Here is a 10,919-nt window from a genome sequence, read left to right on the forward strand (position 1 = left end):
ATTGGTATTTTCTTCCAACACACGATTAGATTTTGTGATTTCCGTTTAGAGAATAATTCTTTGGCAATAAGGTAATGTCTACCTGGCTAAATTTGCCATTGTTTTCAAATTAATCCTGACATCATTCTTAATAACTTGGTCAATACTTGACTCTTAAATGCTATTTTAATGTTAGAAAGAAGAGAAAAATATATGACTTCAAAAAATAAGTGTTTTTGCCTACAATGATTAATATATATACCTGTACATATAGTATAACTGTATTGAATTTGGGCAAAGTCCCTTTGAAAGTAAACATTCAGTTGTAACTGAAAATATACATATCAAATTTAGTTATATGATATGAAATTAATATTTTTTAAGAGTGATATGAAAAATGGCTACTTGATAAATGAAAACAATAATGCTTTTAACTTTGAAATATACCAATGAAGACTGCATGATCTTCATTTTTGGTCTCATTTATGATCTATTGTATCATAAAATAGCAACAATAACTTCCGTTAGTAATATAAGCTTCGGGTGGTATTGTTGATCACAACACATTTGATGTGAAGCGGAAGTATTTCAACCATCTTCGACATCAGCTCTTGCCTATCCCAACTCATTTCATACCATTCTTGATTTTGAGATTCAAACAGCTGCTTAATCTTGGGCTTGAAGACAGCCAGTTTTTCTGGCTGTCTTCAAACTCTACCATTATAGACGCTCTAACGTAATGCCCTGCATTACTTGCAGCAACCTTAGCATTACAGTTCTTGCAGTGCATTAGGTACTTCTCATCCTCCAACACAGTAAGGAGTTTCGTGTTGTTACATCCTGGTTTATTGCAGGCAAGATACGGATCCATATCACTCACTGCCAGGATGACACCGTTCTTCATGTTACCTGTAGGAGGGTCGTCACGGTGTTCATCATCAGAAATATCATCTAGTTCATCATCATGGCTGATCCTCTGTCAAAATATATAAAAAAGTTTGTATCTCATTTGCAATTTGTAACATGAATTAACATTAACAATTTATCATTCAAAACTAAATCCCCTAGCTGTAACAATTGGGTAACTCTGTTACCTTTTTATACTTATAACTAGTGTTTTCGACCCCATAAATTCTATTCCAATTGGCACAGTACATACCTCGCAATTACTTTGCCTTGTTGTGCTTAATTTCTTTTCCCCATTAAACAGCCTGACACGACATTTGGTTATTTTCACAAGTTCGCCATGGTTTATAGTGGTCACCATATCTTCCCATATCGCAAGTGTGCCTTGTCCACTGCTGTCTTTCACTACCAGTTCCTGAAATGGGACATCGTTATCTTGAACCCGCTTTGTCGTTGCTGGAGACACCTGTAAGCATTCAAAGAAATGTTTAATTAGTCTTAATCATACTATGTGGTTTACATGTATCTGATATAAGAACTCACATTTGAAATATAGGATATGAAAAATTGCATAATCAAATAAGAAATTGTGAAAACACAAAACTGTTGAAAAATAATTAACTGTATTAGTCAATTGATATGTAGCATTAACAATTATCTTATGACTTTATATTTGCTAAAGGCCAATATACTTACAGAGATCACCTTCCCCTTAACTGTGGCAATGCTTTTTGCAGGTGAAGCTAGTATGTGTGAGATTGGACCCTCAGTTTCCTGTCCATGGAGTTTAGGTGCGCTAGCTTTTATTTCTGATGGTATCTCGAGGGGTTTTTGCCATTCCAACATCAGTCCTACTGGTTATTGAGATGAATGATTGACGAACAAGGGCATTCATGAGCATCACTCCCATTCCAGGAATGAACTTGGGTTTTTTGGTTACATCATAGCATGTTGCTGAAGCTGCTCCTGTCGAATCGGCAACGGTTAAGGAAAACTTTGCTTTATTTCCAGTACTTGTTGATTCTATGTCTCCAACTTCTAGTACGTTACATCTTATTGTGGCATTCACATCCTGTTGCAAGTTTCTCATTTCACATATCTTCATCATCTGTATAAATCATTTATAACAGTTTCATCAATATTTTTGCAACACAAATACTTCACATTTTTACACACATATCAATGCATTACTTTTTTTAAAACTTCTTTCACTATTGTACTACATTGTAAGACATTATTTCATTATTCATTATTCATATCACATATAATTGCAATACTTTTAAAACTTGTTTCACCATTGTACTATATTGTAAAGACATTATTTCATTATTCACATCACATATAATTGCAACACTTTTTAAACTTGTTTCACCATTGTACTATATTGTAACTCATAATATCATTATTCACATTCTTTTTCATAATATGCCAAATATCTACCTTACATGTCAATTAAAAGGGTACATCAGGAAGTAATTATCATTCATCATTTTGATAATTAGATCTTAAACGACTACACTCCTCTATAGCTTTGACAGAAGGAAATATCTTCTGTTCATTTAGAGCAAGAAGGTATAAACCATCAATACTCTTAACACGGCTTAAGGCGACATATCCCATGGCTGATTCAAAACAATTCATTTCCAATTGATATAGCAGCTTTCCTTAAAGAGGCACCTTGCACTTTATGTATAGTACATGCCCATGCTAAGATTAAGGGAAACTGTTCTCTAATTATTATTCTCTCCCATTACAAATGATTTCTTGACATATTGATTCAATTGCAATAGCATTATTGTAATGTTCATTTTGTAGAATTCCGCCAATTTTCAGGATCATCAAATTTAACATATACCAATCTGACATCATCATTAGGTTCATTCATTTGAAATGATTCAACATATCCCATAGCCCCATTTACAAGCCCATATCTGGTATAGATGTTTCTAATCAACATAACTTTTGAACCTATGGAAAGGAGCAATTTTTTTGCATAATCCTCCAGCCTCACGATCATCTGAGGGGAAGTATATTTTCATCAATAAAATCATGTTTATTTCCAACATCATCAGGCGAAAAGTAGTGTTTTGCATGTATTTCAATTCGATTGTTTGGAAGTGAAGACTGCATACGAATGTTATGATTTTCAACTTGTTTAACAGTAGGAAACAAATGCAGAATAGAATCTAAAGGCAACGGTATTGGATGAATAAGTCTACTTTTCAAAGTATCAATATCAGTTGCTGTAAGAAGGCCTGTCCTAGCTCTATTAAGGAGAGCTGCATATGTTAAATTAGAAGATTGACGCACATTTTCATCAAGGAAAAATGGTTTATTAAAATTGCACCAAAGGTGCGAATTTTCAAATACAGGTTTTCCTTTAACAGGACGCAACTGTAGCAAATCACCAACAGTTATGACATTTAACCCTCCAAATAGCTTACTACAATCTTTTTATTGTCATTCATCTTCTATGAACATAATCAAATATTTTGGAGCTCACCATTGATATCTCATCTATAATGATGGAGTGTATGCTTGAAAATCTAGCTCGAAGTTGCTTCAGTTTTCTCCCTGACAATTCAAAATATTTTGGTTGATTGCCATGCTGAACTGGGAGACATAGTGCTTGATGCAAAGTTATGCCATGGATATGTTTAGCTGCTGTTCCAGTTGGAGCACATACTTCAACTGGTGACTTACCAGTTACTATTGTTGTACAGCATTTAAGCCAATCTACTATAATGTTTGTTAAGTGACTTTTTCCAACACCACCAGAACCAGTTATAAAAATGTGAAATGGTTCTTTTGATTTTTTATTTTGAAAATGATCCATAATAAATTTCATTACTATCTTCTGACCCCTTGTTAGCTCATTTTATATTCTTGCTTAGCTGATCTCTTGAATAGTACATTAGTTGTAACTCATTTAGATACATCTTCTTCTTCATTAGAATCAGATAAACTATTTAAACCATTCTGGTGTTCATAATCATTTTCTATAATCAGTGAAGATGGCAGAGGCATTGAAATATTTGTGTGAATAATTTCTGATTCATTACAATTTTCATCTTCATGTGATGCCGAAATATTTGAGAAAGCCAATTCCATACGAGAACATTGAATAAAACGGATAGCATTTTCAATTTCATCTGATAGTGTAACAGAACAGAGGTGTTGAATTGACATTTTTGTCTTGTTTCGATATGAAAGCTTCTCTAGCAGATTCATGGAACGTGTTATTATTTGTCTGAAGGATTTCACTTTCATATCTATGAGGTAAAAATGACAGTACTAAATTATAGAAATAGTCATCTGATGAGATAGAATATTTTGGTAATCTTATTACAATAGCCTTAACTCTTTTTCGCATAACAGTATCCTGAAATGGTTGAAGTAATCTAATACGTTCTTGTTTCATAGAATTAGATCGAACTGTAGGTTTAGAATCTGTACATTTTACATACCATTGTGAAAAATCATAAAACAAACATTTTCAAGTATATATGGCCTTGATCGGTAATGATCAAGACTATTGGTGCAAAAAAATATCTGTGCTATTACTAGATAATTCTTCTCGGTCAAGTTTTGACTTTAAAACTCTGTAACGCTTTGCAGGAGGTTTTGTGTTGAGTGACAACACTGCTCGTGAGCTGGTTTATTAAATTTAAATTTGGCAAAAGTCTATATGCTGCCTCTTGAGCACTCAGCTTTCTAGTTTTTAACACACACAACACCCAATCTTAAGCATGTGTGTTTTCTTTGACTGAGAGACTGAGATTTTAAACTAGACAACAAATTTGATAATGCAATTTTCAAATCTTCAGGTTCTGATTTACAAATATAAGAGCAAACATAATAGGCAGCAGATTCAGAATTTCCAACAACTTGAATATCCATATTAGCCTGCCAGTGGTGCAATATAATTGGATTATAAGCATTGATATAACAATCCATTGAACTGCGTTTTAGCTCATAGCATCTCCCTTTTGTAACATGTGATTGAATATCAACATTACTCAGTAAAACGTGTTTCTTTACATTCTTTAAATGGGAATCCAAACCGACATCTCCCTGCTTTCTTTTGACAGTAATCAGAATGACGATGCATTTGAAATTTTGAAGCGTTGCAATTAGCTCTTGAAACTGAAATAACATTATCAATATAACTGATAAGGTCAGCTTGGTTATTTAGTATTGTTTCAAAGTTTTCAATCCAAAAAAATAGATGAACATGAGGACTTCCTCGATTTTGAAATTCAATCCTTCCAAAATGATCAAGCACTTTACCAAGAGGATAGTTTGGTCCATTTATGACATCTTTTAAGAGCAAATTAAATCTTCGTTGAAAATGGATCGCCGTCAAAACAGGATCTTTTTTGACAAAGTCCAACGCATTTGGAATATTGCAAGCAGTTTCATAATCACAACCAGTTAATGGTCATAATTAAATCTGGCCAGTGCATATCATTGGCAGAGAGAGTAACAAATAAGCTTGGTGGTCCCAGGACACTTAAAAATAGCCAACAGATTAAGTAAATTATTTTTCCAATATGCTGCTGTACCTTTTATGTTTTTCATAAACATATAAAAGAAGAGTTTTTCAATAGATCTGGATTATTTGTCAAATCTGTAACATCTGCAGCTGTTACAAATCCAGTATTTCTACGCATTCGCATGTGAATACTAACAGAATTTAAAAGTCGAGTGTACTCATAGTAATTAACAGCATGCAATAAGTATTGTAGGTCTTTACGAAAACCTTCCATCTTTAAACATCATTCCGATGTTGAAAGTACCTTGATGGAGATATGAAATTGGCTCGGTTTTCTTTAAACCCATTCTTTCCATATGGAAATAGATAGGGGAATGCCATTTCTTCTCCTTTATCCAAGTGGTACGCATTTTTTGGTAAACCAACACACTTTTCCATAGTTATAAGAGGTGTCCGACTATTTATCAGGTTCTCAAGATTTGTATCTGGAACTGTGTAATTCACCAGAACAGCTGCATATTCATCATAACTTGACTCGATGTTGCTGACTTCATCATCACTAATATTGTACATGCTGTGGTATATTTTCATAATCTATTGAAATATTTTTATACACTAAGTTGTTTTCTTTCAGCCAACAGAGCGCTTCCAGTATTTTTATTTTACGAACCAAATGAGATGGTTTGGGTTTAAAACATGACCCTTCATAACTAACAGCCACAATATCCGAATCTTCAAAAGCACGAGGTAATACTTTTAATTGATCAGTAATATCTATTGGAAAATCTATTGCTAGCCCTTTTTCGGCTAGTTTGTCCTCCAGGTAGAATCAATACTGTCAAAAATACTTGTATTTGGCTTATCAATCGTTTTTCCATCATAGATAGACCAAGAAGGCATTTTGGAATTATGCCTGGTGAAAGTGTTTATTACCTTTCACACAAAGTTTTGGAATAATATGAGCTTTCAGATCTTTATGGCAAGGATGACAAAATTAATATTCCCTTCATCAATATTAAATTCATTATTTATGCTAAAACCTTTCATGGGTTACTTGTATCTGATAATCATAAAAAAGGTTTTCACAACTAATGCACACAAATTTTGGCGACTTTTTTATTTCTTTAGTGAAATGAGTACTGGTGTAAATATCAAAATCTGTTTCATTATCACCCTGACAATTTACCTCAAATTGATTTGAACAGACTTCAGCAGTCTCATATGAAGCAATATGTGATATCATCTGACCTAAATTTTCATGTATATCAATGTTTAACTGGTTAAATACTACATGAATTGAGCTCATATACATCAGGTAAAGGTTTAACACCTAAAAGACATGGATCTGGTGGTACTGCTGTCTTTTTAAACACCATCTGGGCATTTATATTTCCTTTTTTTTTTTTTTCCTTTTTCTTTTATCCTGAAAACTATATGTGTGATTATTTGTGTAACAATGGACAGATTTCTCAAGTACATCTATGGATGTTGCCTTATCAATCTCGTTTTGTAAGATCTTTTTATTAAAATTGTCATCAAAATGTTGCTGAAGAAGACATGAATGAAAATCTACAAATGATTCAGAATAATCAGCATCTGAATGTAAATTTAAACCAGATCTACAGCTATCTATGTCTGAATAAAATGTACGCTCTGGTAATATTTCTGGTGTTTTTGTTCCATTGATTCAAAAATGATTGGAGATATATTATACATATTGTTATCATACTCAATTGTAAGCCAAGAAATCAATGCCTCAAGACTTGAAAACTGTAATAAACTTGAACTGCCAAATGCATCATGCTGACTGTAGCAATTTCTAGCATGAGAATCAAATACAAAATATGAGCCATCCATCTGTACCAATGCCACTGTTTGAAATTCAAATGTTGCAATCAAAAAATCAGAAGTGTAAAAACCAGTTGCTAAGGCATCATATAAAGAAACTGCCCCCACTGATTCAGTATCCTTCAAATCCTGACCTACAACGCCAAAAAAAGCATGTCAACGTAAACTGCAGTTCTGACGCGATTGAAACCTATATTAATCTGTTCAGGGATATCACTATGACCTAAATAAGTACTTTCTGGGTAACCCCGATCATTTAATATTCTATTGTATAAATAGATCACCATTTATCACAATGTTATCAATATCTTGTGATGTGAAATTTTGTGGCATCAACTGCGAAGTGAAAATGGTTGCCAATGCAAATAAAGCAATAGCAGTACATTGTGATCCGGCATGCTTAAATGCATCACTACCTTGATGAAACGAACCTTGGATAATCTGTATCAAACTCATTATGAAACACCGCGCCTAGCACTACAGTAAGCATAAGTGATTACTTGCGGTCTTAGCTACTAGGCCTACGTAACAGGGCAAGTTATTTATAGTCTGGTAGTCTGTACACGTGGTGTACTAACTGTCATCTTATTTCTAAAATTACAATGTGTGTATTATCATAATACTTAAGTATTTCAATGATAGGCCTATGTGTACATAAAAGGATGTTTATGAACTGCGTATTTCACTTACATATTTCAATTCAACTTGACACCGCATGGTTCCGGCTGCTGAGATCAATGGGTGCGTTTGATGGCGAAAAAAAACAATGGGTGGCGTTTGATACGGTAATCTATATGCCTCTAACGTTTAGCTTATCTATTTTAATACCATTCAATGTATGCTTTAGTTTTTTATAATATAAATCTAGTCACACTCAGGCTATTTATACTTATTATGGCAGGAATATATAATACAATTTTTATCTTGTGATTATTACAAATATTTGCATGAATATCTGTACTGTAGGCCTATATTCTATAACGCACCGTGGAATGGATAGAACGACTGAACACTCTCTTGTTTCAATATATATGCATTTTAAATGTGAACACTATGTAAGCCTACTTATGAAGATTAAGATAAAATAAAACTAAGAAAATTAAAATTATATATACCTCGTTTGTGTTGCCTTCCTTCCTATATATGTTTTCTACACACTTCAGCTTAACTATTTCACTGTTGGCCTGCCCTAAGACTCAACACAATGCAAAGTATTTAGGTCAAACACAGCGTCCCCCAAAGGTCCCACCCATGGTTTAAAATTCTGCTTGGTATGTTATTACCGTCAGGCTGCAGCCAGGGCCTCGCCTGTAGCTATGCGGCAATCTGATACCTGTGACATCTAAGATTAACACTGACTGCTAATTGATGATTTAAATGTTTCCACAGCCGATATCAGTTCTGAAGGGAATTGAGTTCACCTAACATTAAGTCCGTGGCCTCTATGGTATTAAATGGCTTTCTATCACTGCCATGAACATATTGCTTTACTATACTGTATACATACCTTTTTGTATATATGCACACTGTTTATCTTCTACCGCTCGGAACTTGTTTCTTCTTACACACCAGCCGCGAGAATTTCCGAATATAATACACATGCGTACTAAAACAAATCCTACAGGGCTTCCGCTAACTTGCCGCTGATACATTTACAGCGTGGACCCTCAAGGGTCCACGCAATTAAGCATTAGATCTGATAAATAGTATGAACTGTTTCAGCTGCCATCCCACCATTCAAGCCAATCCTTTTTCGCCCGAATGCAGAACTCATCAAAGCAATGGTGATTGGAATGTAAAAACATTATAATGAATTTCAGTAATCTGCCATCTTGAGCTTTGTGTACATTCTACGGTCCCAAAAGAGGACATCGCGACATGACTAGCTGTATAGAGGTGACACACAGGGAGGTATATCAAAATGATCATAGCAGATAATGTCATGTTAAACAATAGACCAAATCTATCAAATAAATAGTCGGGGTGACAATGGTTGACTTACTATACTTAATCATGCGTTTAAAACGAACAATAACTTGATACAATATGTTTGGCTGGAATAGATACGTGTTATAAACAATATGGTTTAAGGTTTTAATTAAAGAATGACTCGAACTACATACAGCCATTACAATTCTGTAGTTGGTTATTATGCTAAAGGTTGTTAACGTTAAAAAGTTGTTTTGGCTCTTTAATAAAATAATCGTGTGGTGCACATATGCGCGTGTGAAAATCTTAGTTTATATAAGTTATCAAAATGGTTTGCTATTTTAGAAAAGGCTTTTTTTTTTTCAACTCACTGTAAGTTGATTGTTCAATGCCAGAAGCAAAATAGGCATTTAGAAGATTGCAATTTACGTGGGCTGTGAATGAAAAATTTGCATTGGACAATTTGGGCTTTTTACCAACAAGTTTTGGGGGGTTATGTTAGTTTAACATTCCTATTATCAGCCAGGGCCAAATAAGGACGTGCCATGTTTGTTGGTAGAGGAAATCCGGAGTACCCAGAAAAAACCACCTCCGATCAGCGATCAGTACCTGGCAACTGCCCCCACATGGGATTCAAATCCGCGCGGAAGAAGAAACTATGGTCAACATGATTCCCATTAAGAAACTTCGTATCTCTTTATGTTAGCATACTCCAACGTTAAGGTTCTAGGTATGTAAAAAACTTCGAAAGAAAAAATACAAAGATTTGAAATAAATGGTCCATGTGGCCTTGAATGAAGGTCAAGGTTGCTGATATTAGACATCTGGTAGCCCATTATACGACAATGCTAAATGTCCAATGCCAGGTAGCTATACTTTTCTGAATCCTATAAGAAGTTGATGAGGATTTAAGGCCATTTGGGTCATATGACCATGAATGAATGTCAAGGTTCAACCATATTAACAAATTGGGCAGTATTTCTACAAACAAGATTTTAGGGACTTTTAGAACTCCGCGTGTCATTTTAATAGTGTTGTGCCCGTGCGACATTGAATAGAGTTCAAAGGTCACTCATATCAAAAACTTGGGTAGTTATCTATCTCGGCATCCTACAGTCGTTCCTAAACTTGAGAAGAGGATATGTTAACCCAGAAGTTAACGTTTTATGGAAAAGCGATACACTAGATGTTTGTTTCTGTTTTGATTATGTATAAACATACAAAAGAATATTTAAACAAATCGTTAAGCTCCGTTAACGAGATATTGACATAAGTTTACAACCGACAACCATATATCATAACGGCTATATAGGACTGTTGGCCAACTTAAAACATAAGTTGTCACATTTCAACCCATGCCATACAGTATGATGGCACGTTCATTGCCGTATCTTCAACCATTTTGGAGATCATCTGTTTATAAATTTAATTTGGATGCAGAAGGACGATAAATATTAGAATAAAAAAACAATAGGTATTTTCTTGCAGGCGGAACAAAATAAAGAAAACCCGATATCCCCTTAGCGTTTTCACTATAGACAGCTCTTCAGAATAGTGACATCAATGTTAAAAAACAAGTATCTTTTCAGACAAGGTGATTGAACAAAATATGTTTAAACGGTTGGCTTTGATGTCCCTAGGGATTTCTTTTTCCAAATCAATATGCAACGCCGATATCTATATTGTGACGTGACTATATCGTTGGGGTTTTGCGCCATTTTTATTTATGAGGAAAAATAATCGGGCCAATCAGAAAGTTGAT

At 34.2% G+C, this 10,919-nt stretch overlaps 1 protein-coding gene across 2 annotated transcripts; it reads right to left on the reverse strand.

Moving 5' to 3' along the window:
• Nucleotides 1-505: 505 nt before the first annotated feature.
• LOC138312198 (uncharacterized) lies at nt 506-9,145 on the reverse strand. Of its 2 annotated transcripts, none has more exons than XM_069253198.1 (4): nt 8,736-9,145; nt 1,582-1,993; nt 1,139-1,351; nt 506-955 (listed from the first exon to the last, which is right to left on the reverse strand). In XM_069253198.1, exons 2-4 carry the CDS (start codon nt 1,729-1,731, stop codon nt 605-607), a joined length of 714 nt encoding a protein of 237 aa, XP_069109299.1. In that variant the 5' UTR covers nt 1,732-1,993; nt 8,736-9,145; the 3' UTR covers nt 506-604. The 2 variants fall into 2 exon arrangements, with proteins under 2 accessions (XP_069109299.1, XP_069109300.1); XM_069253199.1 differs by lacking the exon at nt 8,736-9,145 and adding an exon at nt 8,344-8,699.
• Nucleotides 9,146-10,919: the final 1,774 nt, after the last annotated feature.

Source organism: Argopecten irradians, unplaced genomic scaffold (genome assembly GCF_041381155.1).
Source record: "Argopecten irradians isolate NY unplaced genomic scaffold, Ai_NY scaffold_0246, whole genome shotgun sequence".
In the NCBI taxonomy this organism is placed as follows: domain Eukaryota; kingdom Metazoa; phylum Mollusca; class Bivalvia; order Pectinida; family Pectinidae; genus Argopecten; species Argopecten irradians.

What these genes read in the sequence shown, in the direction of transcription:
- LOC138312198 (XM_069253198.1), bottom strand. Translation starts at nt 1,731, where the DNA reads ATGTTGGAATGGCAAAAACCCCTCGAGATACCATCAGAAATAAAAGCT. An exon ending in TTAAGGGGAAGGTGATCTCT is followed by an intron (nt 1,352 to 1,581) that starts GTAAGTATATTG and finishes GAATGCTTACAG; the next exon opens with GTGTCTCCAGCAACGACAAA. An exon ending in CAAGGCAAAGTAATTGCGAG is followed by an intron (nt 956 to 1,138) that starts GTATGTACTGTG and finishes ATATTTTGACAG; the next exon opens with AGGATCAGCCATGATGATGA.